Source organism: Caretta caretta, chromosome 10, assembly GCF_965140235.1.
Source record: "Caretta caretta isolate rCarCar2 chromosome 10, rCarCar1.hap1, whole genome shotgun sequence".
In the NCBI taxonomy this organism is placed as follows: Eukaryota; Metazoa; Chordata; order Testudines; family Cheloniidae; genus Caretta; species Caretta caretta.
This window is the reverse complement of record NC_134215.1, coordinates 31,030,116-31,057,276: the sequence shown is the minus strand read 5'-3', so window position 1 is coordinate 31,057,276 and position 27,161 is coordinate 31,030,116. Positions and strand designations below refer to the sequence as shown.

Below are 27,161 nucleotides of genomic sequence, written 5' to 3'. Positions count from 1 at the left end.
AGGAAAAACCCTTTCACCTGTAAAGGGTTAAGAAGCTAGGATAACCTCGCTGGCACCTGACCACAATGACCAATGAGGAGACAAGATACTTTCAAAGCTGGAGGGGGGAGAAACAAAGGGTCTGGGTCGGTCTGTCTGGGTGATGCTTTTGCCGGGGACAGAACAGGAATGGAGTCTTAGAATTTAGTAAGTAATCTAGCTAGATATGCGTTAGATTATGATTTCTTTAAATGGCAGAAAAAATAAGCTGTGCTGAATGGAATGGATATTCCTGTTTTTGTGTCTTTTTGTAACTTAAGGTTTTGCCTAGAGGGATTCTCTATGTTTTGAATCTAATTACCCTGTAAGGTATTTAGAATCCTGATTTTACAGTGGTGATTCTTTTTACTTTTTCTTCTATTAAAATTCTTCTTTTAAGAAACTGAATGCTTTTTTTCATTGTTCTTAAGATCCAAGGGTTTGGGTCTGTGGTCACCTATGCAAATTGGTGAGGATTTTTATCAAACCTTCCCCAGAAAAAAGGGGGTAAGATTTGGGAGGATTTTGGGGGGAAAGACGTTTCCAAATGAACTCTTTCCCAGTAAGCGGTGTAAGACGTTTGATGGTGGCAGCAAAAGTCCAAGGGCAAAGGGTAAAATAGTTTGTACCTTGGGGAAGTTTTAACCTAAGCTGGTAAAAGTAAGCTTAGGAGGTTTTCATGCAGATCCCCACATCTGTACCCTAGCGTTCAGAGCAGGGAAGGAACCTTGACATCTTGCTTCTGTGTACGTGCAGTTTGATTCCTCTTGGATATATGTAAATTCTTTATTTACAGTCTCCCTTGCTGGCGAATGATTGTTTCAGCAGTTAATAATTTTCTAACACCCATGTCAGTCCTTTGGCATCTCTGAGGAGCTACTCTGCAGGCCTTCCCCAGAATTATAACATATTTCAAAGTAACAAACATAGTAAAATCTCCTAGCTTTACACACAGTGCTGTTACACACATTTTAACAGACCAATGATGTTCAGCAGATTATGAGTTTTCAAATGATACCTCACAAGGCATACAATATCATAACCATATAAAAGTGGTGAACAGGGGGTACAGGGTGTCATATGGGGTGCCACAAGTACTCCTTTTCTTTTTATATGGGGTACAGGATCTCACACCCTAACATTAGCAAGGGGAGCCCTACCTATAGGAAAACTAACTAGGAGAACCCATTGAGCCTCAGGCCTAAGTCTAGTGCGGGAATCTCTACCCTTAGTAACCCTAATCCTAGCCCAGGGAGCCTTTAGCTTCCCCTAGCCTTTAGTAACCCTAGCTGGGGGACCCAACGGGCACCAAGTGTAACCCTAGTCCTGAAATCACTACCCAGAGTAACCCTGACCCTGGCCCGGGGAGCCCGAGTAACCCCAGCTGGGGGACCCCAACAAGCCCCTGGCCTAGCCCTAGCCTGGGAATCCCTGTGCTTAGTACCCCTAAATCTAGCCGGGGAGCCCTCCCCTTAGTACCCCTAAGCCCCCCGCTCCCTTCTCCCCTCCACCTCTCCCTCTGCTGGGCTCCGGCCGGGCCTGGGGGCGGGGCGCTACCGGCGGCGGAAGGGCGGAGCGGAGCCCAGCGGCGTTTCCGTGCCGCGGCGGAGGAGGCGGACGGGCCCGAAGTTGTTCTGCTCCGCGCGGTAGGTGCCGGGCTCGGCCCCCAGCCCGGGCCCGCTTCCCCCGTGATCGCTGGGCCTGCTGCCCTTGCCCGAGCCACTCCCGGCCCGGCGGGGGGACTGAGGAGAGGGAGAGGGAGAGGGGGCGGGGGGAAGGAAGGGGGGCCATGGGCTGCCGGGGGAGACCGAGGGGGCCGGGCGAGGGGGGGTAAGGAAGAGGGGCCGGGGGGGCCAGGGGGGAAGGAAGAGAGTCGGGGGAGACCGGGGGGCCGGGGGGGAAGGAAGAGAGTTCGAGGGGACGGGGTGGGGGAGGAAGGGAGGTGAGAAGGACCATGGGTGGGGGTTAAGGTACAGGAGTAGGGGAGAAGGGGGGTAAGGAAGAGAAGTGGGGGAGACCAAGGGCAGGGGGTTGTGGGGGGGTAAGGAGGAGGGGCAGGAGGACTGAGAGGAGGGGGCCTGAGGGGAGGGGGCAGGGGTAAGGAAGGGGGGGCCATGGGCTGCCAGGGAGGAGATGAGGATTAAGAAAGGGATTGGGAGGAGCTGTTCTAAGCAGGGAGACCCAGGCTTCTGGCCCCCTTGTAAAGAGCCCCATCACCCCAAACTGTCCACTGTTCTGCTAATCAGTAACCCATGGTGGCTCTGCCCTTCTTTGTAGGGAGCAACCAGACCCATGGCTGGAAGGATAGGCAACCAACTGCTTCGTTGTTTTGGCTCCCTCTCAACAGGGGGTTCCAATGTCCAAGGCTGTGGGTAAGGGGTTGTGGTCGCTGTGGTTGGCTGGAGAGCCATTATCTCATTACTTTGCTGTATGATTTGGGGCACCTTGAGGAACATTAGGGGGCAGAGAGTTGTGTTTGTGGCCCCCCCATGGTTGAGGTACGCAGTCTGTATGGAGAGCTTGCCCCATTCCTGCCTGTGTTATAGTTGTCTGGATAACAAAAACTACCTCCCTCTCTACTGCAGTCACTCTTCAGCTCTAAATTCACTATTAAAACAAAAATAAAATTTTCTCTGGTGCTTGCAACCACTTTGGGCATTATGACCTTTATGATGAAGTCTTGTATATCTTGTATTACTGAACAGTTCATTGGCTCACATCTGTCCTCATCACTGCATTTTGCCTTCTGAGGGATTCTTCTCTTGCTTTACAGGCCCATACTGACAGCGAGAGTTGTTCCTGCAAATGGGTTTTTTTTCTCAGATATTTGAATTAAGAAGGAAACTGAAATCTCTGAAAGGTTAACATGGACTTACTGGAAAGTACATGCAGGGGGTGACCAAAGAGACACCAAGGCTGAATCTGAGCTACTCTTTTAAGTAAGTGGCTGTGCAGTAGTTTCTGTAGTTAAAGACTGATTGATTAATGTGATCAGGGAAAGTGGTATGCAAGTCCGGTTGGAACAGTAGGAAGAGAATCCTAGATGCAGCATAAATCAATTCATTTGCTTTCAAGAAAGTTTTAATGAGGTCTGTAAACAGTTGGTGGAAATGGATTCACCTGTGAGAATGCTGCATGTGGAGCTGTGAGTCTCAAAGCCTTCTCTTTGGGCAGGGCATCCAGTGGTGTCTAAAAAGAGGAAGTCACACAGAGGACAACCATGGAGAAAATGGCCCGGGTTACCACTGCCCTTGGTGGCAACACCATCACTGGACGTACCATGTTCTGTCACCTGGATGCCCCTGCTAATGCCATCAGTGTGTGTCGTGATGCCGCTCAGGTGGTGGTAGCTGGTCGCAACATCTTCAAGATCTATTCAATAGATGAAGATCAGTTTGTGGAGAAGCTAAACTTACGTGTTGGCCGTAAGCCATCCCTGAACTTCAGCTGTGCTGACGTGGTGTGGCATCAGATGGATGAGAACCTGTTGGCCACAGCAGCTACCAATGGTGTGGTTGTGACCTGGAACCTCGGGAAGCCATCCCGTAACAAACAGGACCAGCTGTTCACTGAACACAAGAGGACAGTTAACAAAGTGTGCTTCCATCCCACTGAGGTGTATATGCTCCTCAGTGGCTCCCAGGACGGCTATATGAAATGCTTTGACCTACGCAAGAAAGACTCTGTCAGCACCTTCTCTGGTAAGGGCTCTGGCCATGTCTACACTGCAGAGCCTATGCTGGGATAGGCTGCATAGTGTAGACACAGTGTAAGCCGACAGGAGGAGGAGTTCTTCCGATGTAGTAAAGCCATCTTCCCATACAGTGTTTAGCTAATGTGTCAGGAGAGTGCGTCTCTCGGCATAGTAGTGTCTCCACTGTGGGTTTTGTCGGCATAGCTATGTTGCTAGGGCTGTGGTTTTTTCACACTCCTAACCAACATAGCTATGCTAGTATAAGTTTTAAGTTTAGATCAAGCCCCAATCTTGGGCCCACTTGGCCAGTGTTCTGTGCATTAGGATGCTCATAGCATATGCTGCAGGCTGGAGTTGTCAGTTATCACCTTAAATAAGGGGAAATACCAGATAATCCCCTATGTTCCAGGCCTTTGTCCCTCTCATTTTTTTGTGCTTCATTGTGGTAAAGATTTCCCCATTCTGGGGCAATGATGATGCAAGCAAGGGACTGGGGGACAGAGTCCCTGCTGGTGGGACTTCTAGTCCATAGCGGCCAGTGATGTAAGCCTATGTCATTATTATCTGGGATCTCAGGCTCATGACATGCAGCTTTTTGGTCTGATTTGGAAATTGTGTGTAGCCGATGTCTAGAGCTGCATTATCTGTGTCAGTTGTTAGGGTGGTGGTAGAGCTGTTGGGGGAGGGTGGATCTGCTTCCCATTGTCCCTGAATCATACCCTCTTCCCACCCACATCCCAATGCAGTTGCCCATATCTGGTGCCTTGAAGTCTGGTACCTTAGGAAAGCAGCGGTTTTCATGACACAGTTACTGCCTGGGTAAGGGAGATGCACAGGGATTTGGAGGGAGACTAGGACAAAAAAAAGTATGATGGACAGGTGCTGGATTGACAGCTCTGAAGTTCTCTATTTAGGGACTATGTAGGGCAGAGGCAGTGCCAGCTTTGCAAAGGAAACTGTTCTGAACCAGGGTGGCCACTGGTTTCCTTTGGAGCATTAGTAGAGGTGATTTTTGTTTTTCCTACACCCAGGGTGCACTGAGTTGAGTCCAGGAGTGAATCAGGCTGGCCTGCCATTGCAGCTTATTGTAGACCCTGTCTAGCAAACATGAGCGTTAACACTACCAGGGGGAATGACTTTGCTGGGGCCCTGTCGGATCTGGTCTACGTTCCTATTGTCCCTCAGGCCAGTCGGAAAGTGTGCGCGATGTGCAGTTTAGCATCCGTGATTACTTCACCTTTGCTGCAACCTTTGAGAATGGGAATGTGCAGCTGTGGGACATCCGCCGGCCAGACCGCTACGAGAGGATGTTCACAGCTCACAATGGGCCTGTCTTCTGCTGTGACTGGCATCTAGAGGACAGGTATGTGCTAACTGACCGCCCCGGTTGAGCCCCGCTCTGCCCATGGCAATCACCCTGTCTTGTCAAAAAATTCCTGAAGGTGATGCCTTCACACAGTGGTTCTATGAAAACTGTGTGGTGGGGTGCTGAGAACTTGATGGTTACACAGCTCTCTCCTGAATATCGGAAGGAGCAGCATGTCTTATAAAACAAGTCACTCTTGCTGTTCTGTGGGATAGCAAGCAGTAACTAGTAAACCAGAAGTGAGCTGCTGGAACTAGGCAATATCAGGTATGTCCATCATGTTTCACCAACTTGATCAGCTCTGGGATTGAGAGAGCTGCTTTAAAACACAGCTTGCTTGTGTCTTAGGCACATTTGCCATCAGGTATCAACTGAGATTCACAGGGAGGAAATGTCAGATTTCCCAGTAAATAATTAATTTATACTGAAAAATGTTGCATGCAACTCCTGGACCCTGTAGAGCCTCCTAGAACTCCTTGTCCATCTCACGCTGGGGAGCTATCTTCACAAGCTGAGAGAAGCACAAAGTACCTAAAATTAGCCTTTTTGTCCTCTGCTTTCATTTGTGGGAGGAGGAGGAGGGGGCTGGAAGCCCCTCTCATTTTCACTGACTGAAATGGAAAGGACAGTTTGCCTTAAATCAGGGGAACCAAATTTTCTCAGCCAGGGGCTGTAGGGCCACACCTAATCTGAATAAAATGGAAGATATTGCATCCTCCCTTTTGTTTAATATGCAGGTGTAGTCTGTGGGAACTACAGGTCCCACCATGCGCAGTTCCCTTTAAATATCTGCACACGGGGACCTGTAGTTTTGGTGAGCTATGCCTCCATGCTAAAAGAGAGGGTGCCCAAGGCTTGTGCTTGGTTAGTGCCATGTGGCTGGCAGGCAGCACTCTGACCACCTTTGGCTTAAAAGGCTTGCATAAAAGCCAGTAATCCAAGATCAACTTCCAGGACATTTCTCCAGTTAATGTTTCTGCTTGTTCCTTTCTCCCTGCTGCCAGGGGCTGGCTGGCGACAGGAGGCCGAGATAAGATGGTGAAGGTCTGGGACATGAACACCAACAGGGCCAAAGAGATCTACTGCGTGCAAACCATAGCCTCTGTGGCAAGGGTCAAGTGGCGGCCTGAGTGCAAGTACCACATCGCCACCTGCTCCATGATGGTGGACCACAACATCTACGTGTGGGATGTGCGGCGCCCCTTCATCCCGTCTGCCATGTTCGAAGAGCACAAGGACGTCACCACGGGTATTGTGTGGCGCCACCTGCACGATCCCTACTTCCTCCTCTCAGGCTCCAAGGACAGCACACTTTACCAGCACATCTTCAAGGACGCCAGCCAGCCCATTGACAGGGCCAACCCTGAGGGTCTGTGCTACAGCCTCTTTGGGGACCTGGCCTTTGCAGCCAAAGAGAGCCTGATCTCCTCCGACTCCAACCGCAAGCCCTACATCGGTGATAGGCGGCATCCCATCTTCTTCAAGCGCAAGCTGGACCCCACGGAGCAGTTCGAGTACATCTCTTCTTCCAGTGCCCTGAGTGTCTTTGAGACAGACCTGGAGAGCGGCAGCATGGATTGGTTTGTAAGAACAGCCAAGCAGTATGCGCTGGCGGGGAGGCCCCTGGCAGAGCTGTGTGACCACAACGCCAAGGTAGCCAAAGAGCTCGACCGCGACCAGGTACATGCAACCCTCTAACAGCCTGTGGAAAGGGAGAGGCAGGCTCTGCTTTTTATTAGCTGAGCCTACAAGCCAAAGTGGCTGGCACAGGAAGATTTGATCGTATGTATAGCCAGATACCATAGACACAAACTGTGGAGACAGGTCGTGCGGGCTGCAGAGAATGTTTGGTTGTCTGCTGCCCTCTAATGGGAACAGCTGTGCATAGTGTAAATTTACATACATTTATTGCATCTCTGCTCTCTTAGCATAATACAGTAAACACAGTGATTTCCGAGCTATATCTGGCTGCTAATGTTTGATTTGACAAGGTGTCTCATGCAATCTCATTGGCCAGATTAATGCAGATTGGTTTGGATTGGAGTCCTGTCAGAAGGACTGTGCATGCTCCCTGATGGACAGCAAACAGGGAGCAATGGCAAACCACAGAGCACTGAGATGGGGAGAGCAGAGGTGGAGTGCTGCAGGCCTCTGTGTCAGCTCTGTCCTTATTTACTATCTTTGCTCTGGAACAGAGAGTAACCTGCACTTTCATGAAATTTGTAGGTGGTGCTAAACTGGGAAGAGTTGTGAGGACAGGGAAATGATGCTAAACTGGATTTAGATCAGAAATGTAGGGAGAAAACAATACAGTGACCTCCCCGTTAGGCAAATGGTGGTGGGGGCAGGGGGTGAAGAATGATCCTCCCCATACAGATTCAGTGAGGGTGGAGGGGAACCTAACAAAATGCAGAAAAGGTGTTAGATGGGCTACAACACCACCAGATCCTCAAAACTGATCCCTGCTCCAGAGGAAGGGAGAAAGGTCTCTTTTTGATATGCTAGACCTAGTGAGTCTAGTACGATTCAATATTTTCATTAATGACTTGGAGGATGGAATGGAGAGCATGCGTATAAAATTTACAGATGACACTAGGCTGGGAGGTGTTGCAAGCACTTTGGAAGACAGCATTAGAATTCAAAATGACCTAGATAAGAGATTTGGTCTGAAATTAGCAAGATGAAATTCAATAAAAACAAGTGCAAGATAAATCACGGGCACAAATACAGAAGGGGAACAACTGGTTAGGCAGCAGTAATGCAGAAAAAGATCTGGGAGTTACAGTGGATCACATTGAATATGAGCCAACAATATTTTGTGAAAAATGCAAATATTATTCTGGAGTGTATTAACAGGAGTATCATTTGCAACACATGGGAGGTATTTGTCCTGCTCTATTCCACACTCATGAGGCCTTAGCTGGAGTACTGTGTCCAGTTTTGAGCATCACACTTTGAGAAAGTTTTGGGCAAATTGAGAGTCCAGTCCAGAGGAAAACAACAAAAATGATGAATGGTTCAGAAAACCTGACCCAGGAGGAAAGGTTAAAAAGCTGGGTGTGTTTAGAGTCTTGAGAAAAGAATGAGGGGGGACCTGATAACAATCTTCAAATATGTTAAGGGCTGTTACAAAGAGACCAGTAAACAACTGTTATCCATGTCCACTCAAGGCAGAACAAGAAATAATGGGCTTAATCTGCAGTAAGGGAGATTTAGGTTCGATATTCGAAGGTTTTTCCTAAGGATAGGTAAGTACTGGAATAGGTTACCAAGGGAGCTTGTGGAATTCCTATCACTGGAAGTTTTTAAGATCAGGTCGGACAGACACCTGTCAGGGATGATCTAGGTTTACTTGGTCCTGTCTCTCAGTGCAGGAGGCTGGACTAGCTGACCTCTTGAGCCCTACGTTTCTATGAATCAATGTTCTACATTCAGAAGTTTGTTTAAAGCCCTAGTATGGAAGCAGTGTTAGAGCTGGGAAGTGACCTGGAAATGTAGGTTGCCCGAGGGTTAAGCTCTTTCTGTTGTTTCTCTTTTCCTTTCTTTCCTCAAGAGTTGTTGCTGTGAGATGAGATGTGCTCCTCTCCCTGCTAAGGCCAGGGGCAGAAATGCACTGTCGTCAGCGTGCACCTAACACCTGCTAGTTGTGGGCTGACCTGTAGTCAGAGCTGTTCTGTCTTTTCTCCTCTCCCTTTGTCTCTGTCACATCTACTTCCCCTTTAGATGTCTCTCTCCTGCCATCCCCTCTACTACAGAGTGCCCCTTGGTGCAGTGGGTCTTACCTTGCTCCTGCACAGGAGGACACCAGGAGGAGCAGAATGAAACAGATAAGGAGCAGAGGTAGTATTGTCTGGACTGGGCACAAATTCACTCATGTGCAAAGAGATTTTAAAATAGCGTAGAGCCCAACCAAGCACTGTTTGTGACAAGAAACTAACCCAAAGTAGAGCCCAGATCCCAGCACCCTGTGGCTGTTCAGATCCAGGGCCAGACTTGACCTTGTTCCTCCCCGCGTAGCTCTGCCAGTGTACCTGCACTTCTGGTGTTGTCCTGGGTTGCTGCCAGTTCTGTTACCTGAGAGGGCAGGAAAGATCTAGGGAACATTGCAAGGTGGATAGAAACTCTACATTGCAGCAGGTCCCCTTCCCACAGACACCACTGGTAAGGGACGATGCATGTCCTGCCCCATGCTTTCAGCTTGGGCCCTGAACTATGCTCCAGAAACCAACTTTCTGATGATGTTGCTTTGGTTGACAGACAGTGGTAACAATCTAACCCTTCCCCTCCTCCCTTCTCTCTCTCCCTGGGGGCAGGTTGCCCAGACGTGGACGATGCTCCGAATTATTTACTCCAGCCCTGGCACTGTGCCCTCTGCTAACCTGAACCACAGCCTGGGGAAGGGCAGTACCTCCCTCCCACTCATGAACAGGTGAGCAGTCTAATCACTGCATCCCCTGACATGGCCCTGTTAGGGGGAAGTGGATGGGGAGGCCCGCACAGGCATACTGGGGATATGTGGGAACTTCACTGGCTGATAGGAAAGGGGGAACCACTCTAGAGATGGCTACTTAAACCAAGTTAGAGTCACTGCGGAGGAGCTGTTTACTTCCCACTGATCTAAGTCAGATGGGCCAGCTCCTTCATTCCCATCAGTTGAAAGCAGAGCGGCAGCTGCTGCTGCGGCCTCTTTCAGTGTGAGAAAGAAACGGGCTAATGTGGGCTTGGCTTCCTTCCTAGCTTTAACCTGAAGGACATACCATCAGGGATAGGCAACGAGTCCAGATTGGAGCGCAGCAAAGGAGAGAGCCGGTCCGAAAACATCCTCATGGATTCTTCCTCCACCTTAATCAACAACGATGGTAACATTTCAACGGGTGGGCCAATGGAGCATGCCAGTGGCTGGCTCAGTAATAGGAGTCCAAAGTGCTCACTGTTTGGAGTGCAATCCAGACAGTGTGGGGTTAAGTCACCGCCTGCCTGTAACCCTGGATGCCTCAAATGCTTTGCTACTGTAACTCCCTGCTTCCGACATTCACAGTCGGCAACAAGCATGATCCCAGCAGCCTGCCAGCAACACACCAGTCACGCTCCATGGTCTCTAGCAGCCTTGGTTACTACTCGCAGGGTAACCCTGGCACACTCCCAGTCATCTTCCCTGCTCCTAGCAGAATGCTGGCCCACAGCTACCCTTAACTATACCAGTGTTTCTCCGCTCTCAGGTACTGCTCTGGTCCTTTTGAACCCAACTGCCAGCCAGCAATTATCAGACACTCTTTTTGTCTTGGTTATTGTTAGCAGGTGACACAACCTCTCACTGGTCTGCATTGCACCGTGATGCCATCATCCTGTTAGGATGCAGTTCTAGTTCCAGTTAGCATCCCCCATCCCAGAGAACTCTGTCCCAGCAAGACCAGCCAAATCATGGTTGCAGAACCTCAGGCATTTTGATCAGTGAACGTGCAAATTGTCTGCAGATCATTGGCCCAAGTCTCTTGAGGCTGGAGCCCGTCCCTTGGGATGGGATAGTGGTAAGAGCAGAGAACTGGGAGGCAGGACTGCACTGTGACATGCTGTGTGACCCTTGACATACCATTTTCCACACCTCTGTGTCTCAGTTTCCCCATCTATGGAAGGGACAGTGCTGCTGCCCTCCTTCTATAAAGCGCTTTGAGGTCATTGCATAGAGGGTGCTTTACCCATGCAGAGCACTGTGCCTGTGTGACCCACCCCCAGCTCCAGCCCCTAGGTCAGTTTGCTGATGGTGAGAGCAGAGGTCATGCCGAGTTGGCAGCTGGGTTGTGGGTTTGTAAACAGCCTGCATTTTCCGCCAGAGCGGCACAGGGAAAGTCTGACAAGCTCTGCTGCTGTAGGGGTACCCTGACTTGTCTTCTCTCTCTCTGCTCTTCCTCCCCTTTCCATGCTCATCCAGAGAATGAGGAGACAGAGGGCAGTGACGTCCCTGCAGACTATCTCCTGGGGGATGTGGAGGGGGATGAGGATGAGCTGTACATGATGGACCATGAGAATCCCCATGGTGAGTTCTTTGTTCTGTGAGTGCACACGCATGACTGCAGTGCAGCTGGATATCAGCAGGAGGTGCTTGTATGTACTCACTGCACTAGAGAGGATGCCAGATCCCTCCTTGACCCCTTTCTCTGGTGGTGGTGTAGCTGTGTCTGTCCCAGGATATTAAAGAACAAAGTGAGTGATATTACCACACCCACATTGTGTCTCCTTTATCTGTGGCACTAACCCTGCTCACTGAAGAGGGCATGTTTTTTTGCAGCCGAAGAACAGGAATACATCCTCCCCCAGGAAGCCTTTCCCCTGCGCCATGAAATAGTGGACAACCCCTCGGCCCTGGACCACCTGCAGGACAAGGCAGACTCTCCTCACGTCAGTGGCAACGAGGCCGAGACTGTGTCCCTGACGCCTGTGGAGTCCTTCTCCCTCATTTCAATCTCTCACTCGCTCTACGAGAACCGCCTGCCACCCGACTTTTTCAACCCCATCGTCCGGGACATGCTCCTCTTCTACGCCGAGCAGGGGGATGTACAGATGGCGGTGTCCGTGCTCATCGTGCTGGGCGACCGGATCAGGAAAGAGATCGATGAGCAAACCCAGGTATAGCGCTGTAGGGAGGAGGCACTTCCCAGAGAGAGGCTTCTTCAGCAAAGCTGCTGCATACCCTCTCCCAGCAAACAGGGTTTGGAGACTCTCATAATAATCCCTCGTATTTCATCCAGAAGACCCCAGAGTGCTTTGCACACTTTCCCTGTAAAATACAAGAACCTCTTATCTATTTGCAAAATGCAGCCACCTCTGGGGTAGGGAACGTGGTTAATAGTGCACAGCAAAGTCCCACAACAGTGAAAGCAAATGCTGTATCCAGTTGAAACGGTAGATGTAATTCTCTGGAGTGGAGCTGGCCCAATCACTGGGGCTAACAACCCACTTCTGCAGAAAATGCCAGGGTGTCTAATGTCTCAGTACTGCCTCTGGTCTGAAAGGCAGTCTCACTAGGAGCACAGTACCTGCTTCCTGGCACCCTGGCATAGCACCAACTTGAAGGGAGGATAGACACCTGCAGCATCACCAGCACCATGAGGTTTTCCTTGGAGACTCTTCTCCCTTCTGAGCACTGACCCTTTTGTCTTACAAGACATAAGGGAGCAGCATGGCTGCAGGCATGTGTCGTTGCTCCAGACTAGCTTGGTATATTTATTTGGGCTTGTGAAAACACAGCTCTCCAGAGCTCTAAGTGCAGAACAGTTTGCCCTATACCAGGGCATACAAATAACTGCGGTTGACTCATTGTCAGTGCTCAGATCTTCTCCTTTCATCCAGTTGTCCCCCATGGAGAGCCCTGGGCAGACTTTGCATTGAGCAAACTCAGGCTCTGCTGGACTGGTGGGGGGAAATCCCAGAGTCGAGGGCTGTCCACAGATAACAGCCAGATGTATCTATTGGCTCTCAGCTGTAATGCCCCAGCTAATCTCGAGTTGGAGAGAATGTGGCCCTACGATGCCTTTACAGATCAAACCCAACACCTTGAATGGTATCTGGAAGCCGGTGCTGATTTTGGCACACTGTCAGAGATGCTAAACAGACAGACCCCAGCCAAAGTGTGAGAGCCTCAGGTGTAGCCTGCATTGGAGCACATTTCAGTAACTCAGTCTGGAAGTGACAAAGGCATGGACAGTTGTAAGGAAGCCCACATCAAGCATGAAACTCCAAGCACAGATTGGGGAAGGCATTCCTGATACACTAACTGAAAGAGAGGTTGGTGGGTGTTGGTCGAGGGCCTAGTCTGGTAACCTGTTCCCACACAGCTTGGGAGCACTGTGCTGGAGAATTGTCACAGACTATATAGTAAGACCAAGCCACTCTAAATGAATAAGAAATAATGTTTCCAGCTGGAAAGGTACCACTGAGCAAGGAGTCCAGTTAGGCCATCGGTCTTACGGACTGTTAGTTAAGAATTTCTTGGGAGCAGAGTGAATCATGCTTTTGGCTTTATTTTCTGCCTTTGCATTGTCAGAGAGAGAAAGCTGCAGAGATCAGATCTCCTTTGGCGTGTTACCATCCCAGCTAACTGTGTGTACTGTAGAATAACCAATGCATGAAGTAGCTAGATGGTATACCCTTCTGCACCCCTCCTTGTTTGGTCTAACATTTGATAGCCCCTTCTAAAGGTGATTTAACCTGAGGCTGGAGTCACAGGGAGGGGGTTTGGGTTCAGTAATTTTGCCCACAGACCCTGATGTGAACCAAGGCTAACTTAGGTGTTTGCCCCCCCACCCCGCCCCAGGAGCACTGGTACACTTCCTATATCGACCTGCTGCAGCGCTTCCAGCTCTGGAATATCTCCAATGAGGTGATCAAACTGAGCACGTGCAGAGCCATCAACTGCCTCAACCAGGCCTCCACCACCCTGCACATCAACTGCAGCAACTGCAAGCGGCCGATGAGCAACAAGGGCTGGATCTGCGACAGGTGAGATGCTTTAGGGTGGAGGGGGAGTGGGGTGGGCACCTTCATTTTGCAAGGGTTTGTCTGGAGGTAGCTAATGCATTATCTTGATGTGATGTGATCTCCTACCCAGTTCAGTTTCCATTATTATTTGTTTGTACTTCAGTAGTACCTAGAGGCCCCCGTGGAGCTCACCCTATTGTGCATACACCCACAAAGAGAGGTCCTGCCCTGAAGAGCTTACTCTAAATACACCAGACACAAGTGGCGGGAAAACAGAGGCAGAGAGAGGTGAAGTGACTTGCTCAAGGTTACACAGCTGGCCAATGGCAGCACTGGGAATAAAACCCACGTCCCTCTCAGAGCACTGTCCTAACCACTGAACCACACTGCAGCAGAGAAATACAATCTGCTGTTGCGGGGGTCCCTTGGGATCACTAACGATCTGTGCTGCTTCTGAATGGTAAACAGTCTCCCATGCATGTTCCCAGCCTGACCTGGGTTAAAGCTTCCTCCCCAAGGTTCTGTTGCTTCTTTATATGCTGTTCGATTTGTAGTTGATTTCATTGCTGTGAGGCATCCAGTGTCGGGCCCCAATGTTATGTTTTTCCTGCTCTCTTGGGTTTCTGGTTTATAAACTCCCTGCCGTGTGCCAGCAAGAGCTCAAGATGATACTGAAGGAGTTACAGTTTTGAGGTGTGGGCAGGGATTGACTGAGCTCACGCCCTGAGGAGTCTGCATTGATTGGAAGGGTTCCTTGATCCAGCTGGGAGCTGCGTGGTACATGCCACGGTTTCACTGCCTGAGCTGGCCGCTCACCCCAGGGTGCTTTCTTTGCAGCTGATTCAAGTGTAATCTTCTCTCTCTGGGCCAGGTGTCGGCAGTGTGCCAGCATGTGTGCGGTGTGCCACCATGTGGTGAAGGGCCTGTTTGTGTGGTGCCAGGGCTGCAGTCACGGTGGCCACCTGCAGCACATCATGAAATGGCTAGAGACCAGTTCACACTGTCCAGCGGGCTGTGGCCACCTCTGCGAATACACTTGAACTGAAAGGAACCAACCCGCAGCTGACGAGAGGTGGGATTCAGTCCCTGACCTGAATGGAACCCACAGGAGACTGATCGCTGGAGCCTCTGCTTGGGTGGAGGTTTTGGAGTTACAGCCACTTGCCAGGAGAGGCTGTTGGATTTTACAGAGGCGGCACCACTTGCAGGATGCTATCCTTGAACAGGATTGAAAGTGAGGCTGACTTTGTGTAGGGAAGGTTCCTCCACAATGCTTGAAATACAGTAAAGCCTGCAACATCCAAGAGCCTTCCTGGACAGCTTTTCCTAGTCATTGTCTTCTATTTATTTTTTGACTGGAGTGTAAATAATTTTGTATTAAAGGTACCGGAATATTGTGTAAACATAGTTCTTTATAAACCAATCTAATGAGCAAGAAAGTCTGAGCCGGACTCTGAGCTACAACTTGACTTTTATACTGAATAAAAAAAGAACAAAGTAGCCTCAGTGAGTCACTTGTTTGTATGCAGCTGCCACATGTGAATACATCCAAGAACGCTGCTTTGTCCAGCTCTGGCTGCATGTGCATAGCATCTTCGCTGATTCTCCTTGTGGAAAGGAGTCTAATGATCAATCCTGACCACAGTCTAATAGCCAACAATTCTTGGGAAAGGGGAGTTATTAACCTGATTCTCCAGCCCAGCCCCTAAATGCTGAGCATAAGGTAACCTGCAATTGCCTCTGGAAAAAGAAAATCGGATAGATTGCATGCTTCATATTGAATAGGGCATAGCCTCTGGAGACTTAGGGAAAAGTTCTGATTAATTCACCAATTCACTTGTGATTTCAGCTGAACATCCTCTTGTTCCTGGAGAATCTGTAGAACTGAGACAGATGCCTTGGGGTGAGCAGAATCTACTTAGTCCCAGAGCTAGGAGTCTGGAGTCACCACCCTGGTGTATGTGCTTAAACAAGTCACTTAACTTCTCCAAGCCTCCGTTTTCCTTATCTGTTAAATGGGCCTAAGCATCAAACTACTTTCAGAGGGAATCAGTTGAGAGTCAGTGTTTATATAGTGCTTTGAAAATGACAACTATACAGCTACAAAGGTCCCCAAATTGGCTAGAATGTGGGGGGAGGCGCCCCTTTGGAGCAGATCCTACCATCCTGTCCTCACGGTCATAAACTTGTACCACCTGCCCAACGAGCACCTGGCTTGAAATGCTGATTAGCATGACCCATGTTGTACCAACTTTCAAGTTATCTGTGCTTCTTGATCCTCCTGCACAACTGCACCACCTCCCCCTTTAGGGTGGATGCTGGCAGGAACACCTCCTAGGCTCCTGCTCTTGTTGAACAGAATCCTCTATCCTTGGGCCCCCTAAATACTTTCACAGCCACAAGTTCTTGACATCCTTCCTATAGCCCCTTGCCATACTGGCCCAGCATAGGAGGGAAGCAGCAGCAGCAACCAGCTAGCTTTTGCTTGTACTGATTAGGGTGACCAGACAGCAAATGTGAAAAATCAGGACTTGGGTGGAAGGTAATAGGAGCCTATATAAGAAAAAGACCCAAAAATCGGGACTGTCCCTATTAAATCGGGACATCTGGTCACCCTTGTACTGATCCCGGCTGGCATCAGTCTGAGGAAACCTGGTGGAAAAGGCGGGAACACAAGCACATAGGAGGGGAGGAATCAATGGGGCAGAACACAGGCTGCAGAGGTACAAAACAGGTGGAGCTAGGCCTGAACCATGAAATTCCCCCGCTGAGCAGGGGTGTTTGGCCTGTGGGAGGAAGGGCTCTTGGTTCAGCCCATTTCCTGCTCTGGGACTAGCTGTGGGTTAGTGGCTGGTGACGTTTGTCAATGGCTGCTGGGTAATGTAGTCACCAGGCCAGCAGTCCAATAGCAGCATGTGGCATCAGCCTTTCCTCCCCTTTCACCCCTTTGAGGGACCACGAATGGAAGTGTCTCCCAGCTGCCTGCTGGGTAATGTAGTCCGCAGGCCACGAGCCCACGCAGCAGCACGTGGCCATCCTGCCAGGCCGTGTTGAAAGGCGTCAGTGCGCGCGGGTGCCCGGGGTGGCGGCGGCTGTGACATGCCTGGAATACAGCTCCCAGAATGCAATGGAGGTGGGGGGGCTCTGGGCTGAGACTTGCCGGCATCAGCAGCCGCACGCAGACAGAGCGCTCCACCTGCGGCGCGTGGCGGTAGGGGCTGGAGGGGCCCGCGGACGTGGGAGGCGACACATGCAGCGCGAGGGAGTTGGGGTAGAGGGTCGGGTAGGGGTAGCAGGTATTAGCCTAGAGCTGGAGTGGGGGGTAAATTCAGAGAGGGGAGGGAAGGGAAAGAGCCAGAAGCGAGCGAACAGCTGGATTGATTCCCCTGCTGGCATTAGGGTGTATTACAGCCTTTAACACCCTGTCCTGCCCTGGTCTCTCCCTAGCTTTTCCAGCCTGCTTCTCTGAGAGAATCTGACACCCCAGACAGCAGAGGGCTGCTGGGGGCAAATGGGATCGTGGTGGCAATTCCTTCTCCTATCCATCCCATTGTCGCTGCCTGGAGACTTAGATTACCTGGAAGGAAATGGGGGCTGGTAAGTAGACAACCCATGCACTCAAGTATTGTCTCAGTCTCTTCTGGGATTTAAAGCATCAGGTCTGGTCCACATTCCCCCCAGTGGACGTGCTGCCATGCAGAATGCTATGTTGACTCATGAGAGGTGGTCAGGGAAACCTCCATTGCTGAAAGAACCAGGTTCCTGCTTATCACAACGTCAGTACCTTGCCACTCTCTCCACTCTGATCTTTACTGCATTCTGCTTGTCTCCTGACAGCTGGAAAATTATATATTACCTTGAGGTTTGTATCCCAAAAGGAGGACCTGTTAGCCTATTGTTGACTGCTTAGCGTTTTGTAAGCAGGCTGTTGATCACCTTTCCCCCAGGCATGGTTTTGGCTACTGTCAGGAGAACTAGCTCTGCCTAGATGGCCCAGCTAGAGGCAGAGTTGCCTAGGGAGTAGAGTGAAGTACTAAGGATCTGGAAACCTGCGCTATATTCTTGGTTCTGCCACTGATTCGCACTGTAACCATGGCCAGGTCGCTTATCCTTTCCGTGCCTCAGTTTCTCGAGTCATGATGATGGCATTTCCCTGCCTTCAGGGGATTGTGAGGATCATTTCATGAATGTTTGTGAAGTGGCTGGCAGCAAGGCACTGGAGAAACTCAAAGCGTTATTGAGCGTATAACTCTGAGTGCTCTTGTGGAGATGCCAAAGGCAGAGAGAAGGTTAGATTTAGAAATAAAAGGGGGAAATCTGGTCAGTGCTTAACAAACTTGGGAATGATGGCATTTTGAAATGGCTTATGTGGGGAAGGATTTCTCCATATCCCCCTAGCCCACACTCAGTGTGCAGTGGCACTCAAGCAAACAGAATGTTGGGAATCATTAGGAAAGGGTTAGCTAATAAGACAGAAAATATCATATTGCCTCTATATAAATCCATGGCATGCTTACGTCTTGAATACTGGGTGCAGATGTGATTGCCCCATCTCAAAAAAGATATGTTGGAATTGGAAAAGGTACAGAAAAGGGCAACCAAAATGATTAAGGGTATGGAACGGCTTCCGTATGAGGAGAGATTAATAAGACTGGGACTTTTCAGCTTGGAAAAGAGATGACTAAGGGGGGATATGATAGAGGTCTATAAAATCATGACTGGTGTGGAGAAAGTAAATAAGTGTTATTTACTCCTCATAACACAAGAACTAGGGGTCACCAAATGAAATTAATAGGCAGCAGGTTTAAAACAAACAAGGCATTTCTTCACACAACGCACTGTGAACCTGTGGAACTCCTTGCCAGAAGATATTGTGAAGGCCAAGACTATAACAGAGTTCACAAAAGAACTAGATAGGTTCATGGAGGATAGGTCCATCAATAGCTATTAGCCAGGATGGGCAGGGAATGTTTGCCAGAAGCTGGGAATGGGCAACAAGGGATGGATCTCTTGATGATTACCTGTTCTGTTCATTCCCTCTGAAGCACCTGGCATTGGCCAGTGTCGGAAGACAGGATACTGGGCTAGATGGACCTTTGGTCTGACCCAGTGTGGCCGTTCTTATGTTCTTATATATTAGGTGTGGCTCTTGAACTCTTTCTTCTTCTCCCCAACCATGGAGCTTGGTTTAGTTTGAACAGATCTAAGATTGAAAAGGCCCCTAAGAACACAGTCCATCCCCGCACATTGGCAGTATCTAATGCCCTAGACACAGCAGCGGGGTAGAACTGTTGCTACTTCTGCTAGCCTAGTTCTTAGCCAGTTGATTGAAGGAGCAGATGCTTGGAGGGTCAGCAACCTCCCACGAACAGACTCAGACCAGGCATTCCCTGGGGGAGAGCAGACCTAGCCTGGAGTTACCATGGAGAGAGAACTGGGCTTGCAGCCTTGTTACTTATCACAACGGGCCAGTGGGCCAATAAGTGCCCCTCCTGTCATCTGCAAGGGGCTGACTAGAATATTTTGTTCCTCCCTTGAAGCGGCTGCCTCTATGGAGCAGTCATGGCATCAGTTCCTTGACGCTTCCCGCTGAGAAATCTGACAGATTCCCCAGGCCTCTTTCCATTGCTGTTGCAACCCTTGGCACCGACCCTGATGTTGGAGTTACTGTCTCTGGGTTAGAGGGAAAGGGAGCTGGCAGTGACCAGGTCCGATCTCCCACTGCGGGGGTTGCTGATCCTCTGGGGATGATGTCACCTGCTGGGAAATGCTCAGGCTGGCAGTGATTGATGCCGAGGGCTCTGTCCCTTTCCCCACCCCAGGCTGACGAACAAGTATTTGGCTCTGATGGAAGAAGACCACTGCACGGTGGAGAGGAGAGATGCTTCCCTGACCTACTCCCAGTTCATAGACCAGTAGGTGTGCTGCTCTCTTTGCTCTCCAGGGCTCAACCAGCCCCTTTCCTGTACCCAGCACTGCATGAAATCAGCATGGTTATTACTGGGGGAGGGAGGGGGATTCTCTGAGGTCTTCCCCTTGACATGACTCCACAGGGTCCTGGCTGTGCACAGGTCATTGTGGAAATCTCATGGCACCCAGAGGGGTGCTGTTTACCTTGGGACCAGTTAGGAGATGGGGTTCTCTGTCAGCAGGCAACTTGCAGATCAGTGACCATTCAATAGAATCTGATCAGAGTTTTCCATCCACTGCTAGGAAGAGAAGTGACTCCCATAATGAGTGCCACAAGCCCAACTTCTCCATTAGCCCCTTGCAGACCTGGTAGTGTGCCAGCACAGAGCATGCATCCCCATGCTGCCTGCACAGCTCTCTCTCTTTGCCCCCAGAGGTCCCATAACCTAGATCTGCCCTTGAGATGGTCTGTGAATGTGTCTGTCCTCAGCTTGCCCACCCACTGCCACTGAAGGTGCAAAGAATTTGAGTCTGAGCACTGAACAGCTCGGCCCATGTATCAGTACATAAATCTGTTCCAGAGGTGGTTACAGCTGGTTTTCAATACAGCTAACACTAGTACTGTTAACCAGGGGCTCTGATGGGAGTGAGCTGGGTATGTAGAATGTGCCAGGTCCCAAGGGGCCAGGAAAGTGTTTAATTTCCCTCTGTGTTTTCCAGATATGCCTTTTCCAGGCCTGTTGTTATCCAGGGAATCACGGACAACGCGGTAAGTGCTACATGCTCCTGGCTGTGATATGCCCCTCCAGCCTGAGCCATCTCATTGTATGTAGGGAAACAGCCCCTTGGAGCCTCTCCAGCCTTTCCCCAGGGCCAGGCTTAGTAGCCATGTTTGCCCTCCTGGCAGCCAGGCACATGCTCCATATCTGGCTGGGAGTAACTTCTGCCAAAAGGGGGGATTGACAGTAGGGGACAGCGTGATTTCTATTGATACTGACACTCCCTTCTCAGTCATATGGCTGCAGGGTGATGGGAAGCAGTGAGAGAGTTGAGCTGGGGGGTTCTGAGTGGAGACCATCAGAGTAACCCAGGGAATCCATTTGGGAGGGGAGTTCCCCTCCCCACATGATGGATTCTGGAGCAGCCAGAAGCTCCATCCCACGGTGGCAACTGAACCAGCCCCAGGGCATCTCTGTGTTGGTCTGTGTCCAATTGGATTTGGGAACAAGAAGGGCTGTCCTCTTTCTCTAGATCTGGCTTTCGAGCTGCCAGCGAGAGTAGGGCATGGTCCTCCCAGCCTGGCCTGGCACCCCAGGCCACGTTCCAAGCACCTCTGCCTTCCCAGGGCCCTTGTCACCTCTGCTCTGTACTTGCAGGAATTCCAGGCGCTCTGCACAAGGAACAAGCTGCTGGCAGAGTTCGGGGACCGCCTGGTGCGTCTCAGCACTGCTAACACCTATTCCTACCGTAAAGGTGCGGGGCTTGGCTCCAGGGCACATGCGCTGAGCTGCACTCTCACTGGGCTGGCTGTGTGGTGGGAAGCTGCTCCAGACAGACGTGGGGGGCAAAGAGGGGTCAGAAACACAACTCTGCTTGGCCTCAGCCAATGCCTCCCTTCCTGCTGTCATGGCTGGTTGATGACAGAAGATCTTGCCTGAGGCTCTGGATTTCATTGTCCAGGGAGCACAGTAAGCCAGGCTTGCTCCTTTGCCTCCTCCCTCTTCCTGGGCCAAAACCCCACTCTGTGCTCTTGGGCAAGTCACTGGCCCTCACTGTGCATCGGTTTCTCCAGCTGTGAACTGGACACATTGCACTTGGCCTAGGAGGGAGGGTTTCAGTGTTGCTCATTGGCAGGACAACAAGGATTTCCAGGCTGCTGGGCTGTGGGCTCCGCAGAGGGAATAAGCTGGAGGAGGGTGGAGTGTGAGAGCCCTGCTGTGCCCCCTCAGCCCTGCCTGGGTAGATAGGTCACACACCTTGGGGAAGGACAGCCGTGAACTCTCTCCTCCCTCGCAGTGGATGTGCCATTCCAGGAATACGTGGAGCACCTGCTGGAGCCTCAGGACCTGGCCTCCCTGGGCAGTGGTGAGTAGAGGGCTCTTCTGTTCAGGCTCTCCCTGCACCCTCTTTAGTGCTCTGCCTCGGATTCAACCGTGTGGCTGAGAAATCCAGTTCTGGATGGATTCCTAGGGGCCGCCTCCTGGCCAGGGTTGTGCTTCCCTCTCCAGCCTGCATGCCCAGACAGACCAGAGCTCGTGCTCTCTGGGGGTTACCGATGTCTCTTTCTCTCCTCACCAGACACACTGTATTTCTTTGGAGACAATAACTTCACAGAGTGGGGCTCCCTCTTCCAGAAATACATGCCACCTCCATTCCGGATTCCAGGCACCAGCGGGGCCTACAGTTTTGGGATCGCTGGTCAGTACCACCCTGGGAAAAGATGATGGCAGGGGGAAGGAATGGGCTGTAGGGGAATCCTTCCCAGGCTTAGATGGAAACATGTTGCCCAGAAGCGATGGCCTAACCAGGCTTGGTCCATCTGATCCCATCTCTTGTCTGTCTGCCCGCAGGCTCCGGTTCTGGGGTTCCCTTTCACTGGCACGGCCCGGGTTACTCAGAGGTGATCTTCGGCAGAAAGGTGAGAGCTGGGTGGGGAGTGGACTGATTTACGGACCCTGGAAAAACCAGGTGTTTCCCCATCCACAGCCCCGCTGTGGAGCGGAGCACCCTCCTAGCAAAGTGGGGATTTGATCCAGGCAGCAGAGCACAGACTGTGCCTGTCCAGAGAGGATCCGTGATCCCCTCAGCCTTGGGGTGCTGTCTGCTGCAAGTGGCTGAGGCTTTGGAGAAATGGGAAATTTCCCCATAATGCACCTGGCCACTTGCACACACTGAGGACCAGCGATGGAGGTTCCTTAGTGGCCCCTGTGGCAAAAGGGTGTGTACACACACAGAACAAGACAACAGCCCATACCCCAGAGACCTTGCAATCAGGCAGTGAGGTTCCCGTTCAGGTCTGACCCTTATGGGGGCAGCTGGAAGAGCCCTAGCAGTTCCCCTTAGACAGGCCACCCCACACATCCTTTCCAAGAGAGGAGGGCAGAAGGGGAACTGCTGAGCTCTGGGGAGGAAGGGGGAGCCCACCCTGCAGGGAAGTAGAGATTTGCAGGTCTCCAGTGAAAGGGGACCCCATGATAGGCAGAGCGGGGTGTTTGCTAAGAGCCCCTCTCTTTGCAGCGCTGGTTTCTGTATCCCCCCGAGAAAACCCCCAAGTTCCACCCCAACAAGACAACTCTATCCTGGCTGCTGGACACATACCCATTCCTGCCACCAGAGGACCGCCCTGTGGAGTGCACCATTCACCCTGGTGAGGTCAGTCCTGCACCCCAGGGCCCAGTGAGCCAGCCAGCCCACCCCCTGCTGCAGCTGCTCAAGGGACCTGTAGAGTGCATCAGCTTGGAACGCCAGGGGCTTTGTGTCTGGAGAGAGAGGGGAGATTCGCTGGTGCTGCACAAGCAGCAGGGACCCTGACGCAACAGTGTCTGGGAACCCCAGTGCTGAAGCTGGGCTGTCAGAGGACCAGGAATCCCAACGCCAGCACTTCTGCACCAGAGCCAGGCCACGCAGTGACCAGGCACGCACACCAGCACAAGCAGCTGTAAGATTCCTGACACTGTTGCTTTCCAGACAGAAGGCCAGCTGTCACAGGATTAGGTGCTGGGGCTGGACTGGAAGGGGCCACGTCCCCTGATGCTGGCATTACCATGCAGGAGGCCAACTGGGAGGTGTAACGGGTGGGACAGGGGAGAAAACCACGTAGCGTTACAGGCAGTGCCCAGCCAGGCCAGAAGGGGGAGCAGAGCTCAAGAGCCAGCCGGTAAATGTGCAGAGAGAAGTGTTAGATTAAAGCTCAGCAGAGAGAGGAAGGATGGGCCAGTGGATTGGGCACTAACCCAGGATTTGGGAGATTGGGGTTTGATTTCCTGCTCTGCTCTAGGCATCCTGTGTGAACCTGGGCAAGTCCTGTAGCCTCTTGGGGGGCAGGGGGAATACATTAGAGATTGCAAGGCGCTCAGATATTGCCTTGATGGGGGCCCAACAGGTACATGTCAGGGCTGGCATCTGTTCCTAGCTGGCTATCTGATGTTACACAGATAACCAGTCTGTCTGGGCCTCAGCTGGGAAATGTGGACAGCACTTCCTACCCTCTGGGACTGTGGTAGGGCTCACTTGGCAATGCTGAGGGGCTCAAATACTAGGGAGATGGGTGTTCTAAAGAACCCTGAATGTGACATGGCCCTCTTTAGTCTCATCTGTCAGAGGATCTCAAAGCACTCTATCTATAAATACATGTGCGCACACTCTTAAGAATTCAGCCACACGCTCTAGCTCAGGAAGGAGGTCAGTATCGGTGATTTTGGCCTAGCCTAGCTATAGAAGCTAGCTTACATGTGGGAGCAGGCAGCAGGTTTCTGCAGCACAGGATCTGATGATCCTTCTCGCAGGGCAGGGCTGAGGCCTGCATGAAGCACCAGCAATTGAAAGGAGCTTGGGAGTGCCAAACCCTGCCAGTAGAGGGTCCTAGTCTGATGCAGGACAAGCATGAGTCGCAGCATCCAGACAGCCCTAGCTGCAGCTTGAATGCCACTCCCAGCAGGGATTTTCAGAAAGGAGGGGCCCTGCAATGGTAGGAGGGGGGTAAAGTACATGAGCCAGCTGGTGAATGAATAGGGAGACTGGGCTCCTGATTAAGGCCCAGCATCTGCTCAGAGAAATGACACACTGAGCCCTGCCTTTGCTTTAACTATGACCCTCTAGTTCTGAGCACTAAACAGAGCATGTGGCCCTTGCCTAGAACATACGCAGAGGCTAAACCACAATGCCTGGGGGAGCTAGAGTCCACATGGACACACAGCACAGCTCCCTCTGACTCAGCCTGCCACTGTCCCACAAATTAGCTATGGAGTGGACAAGCCTATTCAGAGGCATTACAATGTAGGCAAGTGGCCAGTCAGCCTCGGAGAAGCTCTCACTGGAAGCTCAGGTCACAGTTGAAAGCCCAGGCTGCCCGCCGCTTTCTACAGGTAGAGCCCACACAAGAGGGCAGCTGTATCAAGGCTGCGTGGCCAGTGAAGGACCAGGCAAGCAGCTCCCCCTCCCCTGCTTCTGTCTCCTCTGCAGGTCCTGTATTTTCCTGATCGCTGGTGGCACGCCACCCTCAATTTGGACACGAGTGTTTTCATCTCCACCTTCCTGGGGTAGAAGCTCAGGACTTTGCCTGCCTGCCATTCCTGGTGGTTCCTCAGGAGCTGAATTGTTCACTTCCCTCCCACCAAAGCCCTGGGATTCTGCTGGTGAATTGTAGCCAGCTCTCTCTCCTCCATAACCCTGCATGCAGAGCTGGACTCTGGCTGTAGGGCTGATACAGCTCTAATCCATCTAGGATTTATCCTGGTCTATGTGAGCACCCCCACCATTCTGTGACTCAGCAGCTGCTGAGGTTGGGTTGGAGGAGAGAATCTGTCCCCTTTCTCCCATGCAGGGTGGGAGCTCTGGGCAGCTGGTGGCAGTTTCTGCTGTACTTACAATTTTGTGCTTTCTGTTCCTCAGCTCCATGGGCAGAGCTCCTCCTCCTGCCTGCCCGCCCGCCCACCCCACCCCCTTCCTTCACATTCTCTTTGTGTTTCGAACATCTGAGGAACAGAGTCCATGGCAGAAGGCAGCTTCTGGCTCAACCCTGGTCTCTAGGCAGGAGTGACATTACTATGTAGGCTCTTCTTTAAATGGACCATTGGTCAGTAGCACAGAACCAGCCGCTCTAGAGCTAAACCGCCAGGCATGGGGCTTAATCTAGCCTCAGATGCCCTTGCGTCCACCCTTGGTGACCCTCGCCCAGCATCTGTGCTGAGAGCTCATTTCCTGGTGCTCATTCATGGGTGCAGGGGAAAACTGAAGGACCAGTTTGTGTTACCCAGGAATCCCCTGTGGCTTGGGGTGGTTGGGCTGGCTTTCACTTGAATGTTAATGTACAAGCAGCAAAGGATACTTGAAATAAGTGTTTAGGTTATTTATTGGGATTTCCCTATTTCAAATCTGGATTAAAATATAACTGCCTTATCTCTGCACTTGTCATGACTGCCTTAGCACTGAATCCTACCACACCATAGCCAGCCTCTGACAAAAGCAGCTGCTACTTTTCCTCTCATTTACTCTTGGCCCCCAGGGATTGTGGCAAATCCCTGCTCTGACATGAGCAGGATTACTCCTGGACTGAATCTGGCATAGGGGTTGTTTTCACACATGCGGCCCCCCCGATGCAGAGCTTTTAGTGCTTTTCAGCCAGCACCTCACACACAGAATCTGACTACACTGCAACTGGGAGATAGGTGCAAGTGCCGCATATGTAGACAGGAGCTAGCTTTGGTCTAGCTAGAGCAAAGCGAGCTTAAGTAACAACAGTAGTGAAGCCACACCCACCCTGAACCTCCAATACCTAATCAAGTAGCCATTGCGGACGCTGCCACTATCATTCCTCAAGCTAGATCAAATCTAGCTCAGCTATGTCTACAGATGCTGCAATCACCGCTCCTGACTGCAGCGCACAGACCCAAATAGCCTTATCCTGGTTCTGCAGGTGGGGAAACTGAGGCAGGGAGTTGCCGATCCAGGGCAAGACTAGAAATAGATTCCTGCCCCCAACCCAGAGTCCCTTCCATTGTAATGAGCACAGACCACACTGCCTCCCAGTAATGCACCCTTAGAATAGGTCTTCTTGAGCTAGTCCGCACTAAAGGACAATTCTGTGAAGGGTTCACCGATGGAAGCTAGGGTGTTGGTCGACAGACCCAGACAGCTCTGCATGGCATTTGGCTCCGTCAGCCAGTAGGTAGGTCACAAGTGCAGCTGTCACCTTGCAGGCAAGGCTTGGCCCTGTCCAGAAGTTCTGAAATGGCACGAGGCCCCTGTCCGACTGACTCTGGAAGCAGTCAAGACTGAACACTGGGACCTTGAAAACAAATCTGAACAAACGGTCTCCACGCAGGGCAAAGCACCTGCTTCCCTTCCTCTCTCAGTAATTGCTCTTGAGTTTGGAGAGGAGTTAGCCGAGAGAGGATGGCAAGAAGGATGAATTGGTTCATAAAGTGCTACCGATGCACTCCATGAATAATTCATGGCTAGAAAGCCAGGCAGGTACTGACTTCTCCCCCGAGCCTGATGCAAGAACGAAAGGACACTTGATGGAATTAAAAAGATACCCCATTTACCAACAACAGGCAATCCTCTCCTTTGCAGCCTGTCACTAACCTGGAGAACTCTTTGCCACAGATATCAGCCAGAAAGCTCTTAGTATGACTGAAAAAAAATCACTGGGCACTTCAAAAGAAAAAACAGAATCTACAGTTACATTAACCAGGATAAAATGACAAAGGGCACCAGTCTTTCCACTTCACAACACAGTACAATGATCACCAACTGAGATCAACAGAACAGCAAGGTACCCGGGGAACAGAGGAAACCTTGACTCAAAATAGGACAGCAGACTGGCTAGACGAGTGGTCTGCTGAGACATCGTTATATTCAAGTATCTTGCTATGTATATCCTCCCGCAACAAAAGCTCTGTCTAATATGCTTGCCAGTGGCTAAGTGAGCAGGAGACTTAGACCCCAGTCTTCATAAAGGCCAGTTTCCTTTCCCTC

At 51.1% G+C, this 27,161-nt stretch overlaps 2 protein-coding genes across 8 annotated transcripts; both read left to right on the top strand.

Moving 5' to 3' along the window:
- Positions 1-1,646: 1,646 nt before the first annotated feature.
- On the top strand, positions 1,647-15,053 carry WDR24 (WD repeat domain 24). 3 transcript variants are annotated; one of them, XM_075132822.1, is made up of 10 exons: positions 1,647-1,664; positions 3,193-3,719; positions 4,898-5,075; positions 6,083-6,758; positions 9,392-9,507; positions 9,816-9,937; positions 11,008-11,112; positions 11,365-11,702; positions 13,390-13,574; positions 14,425-15,053. In XM_075132822.1, the coding sequence occupies exons 2-10, from the start codon at positions 3,239-3,241 to the stop codon at positions 14,591-14,593; spliced, it is 2,370 nt and encodes a 789-aa protein (XP_074988923.1). In that variant the 5' UTR covers positions 1,647-1,664; positions 3,193-3,238; the 3' UTR covers positions 14,594-15,053. The 3 variants fall into 3 exon arrangements, with proteins under 3 accessions (XP_074988923.1, XP_048723051.1, XP_074988922.1); XM_048867094.2 differs by lacking the exon at positions 1,647-1,664 and adding an exon at positions 2,792-2,957; XM_075132821.1 differs by lacking the exon at positions 1,647-1,664 and having other exon boundaries at positions 2,792-3,719.
- Positions 15,054-16,584: 1,531 nt separating this feature from the next.
- On the top strand, positions 16,585-24,859 carry JMJD8 (jumonji domain containing 8). 5 transcript variants are annotated; one of them, XM_048866230.2, is made up of 10 exons: positions 16,585-16,686; positions 17,001-17,150; positions 19,376-19,468; positions 20,184-20,232; positions 20,840-20,936; positions 21,480-21,548; positions 21,762-21,881; positions 22,034-22,101; positions 22,701-22,835; positions 24,645-24,859. In XM_048866230.2, exons 2-10 carry the CDS (start codon positions 17,065-17,067, stop codon positions 24,723-24,725), a joined length of 798 nt encoding a protein of 265 aa, XP_048722187.2. In that variant the 5' UTR covers positions 16,585-16,686; positions 17,001-17,064; the 3' UTR covers positions 24,726-24,859. The 5 variants fall into 5 exon arrangements, with proteins under 5 accessions (XP_048722187.2, XP_048722186.2, XP_074988921.1 ...); XM_048866229.2 differs by having other exon boundaries at positions 16,672-16,764; XM_075132819.1 differs by having other exon boundaries at positions 16,678-16,764; positions 20,840-20,896.
- The last annotated feature ends 2,302 nt before the right edge of the window (positions 24,860-27,161 follow it).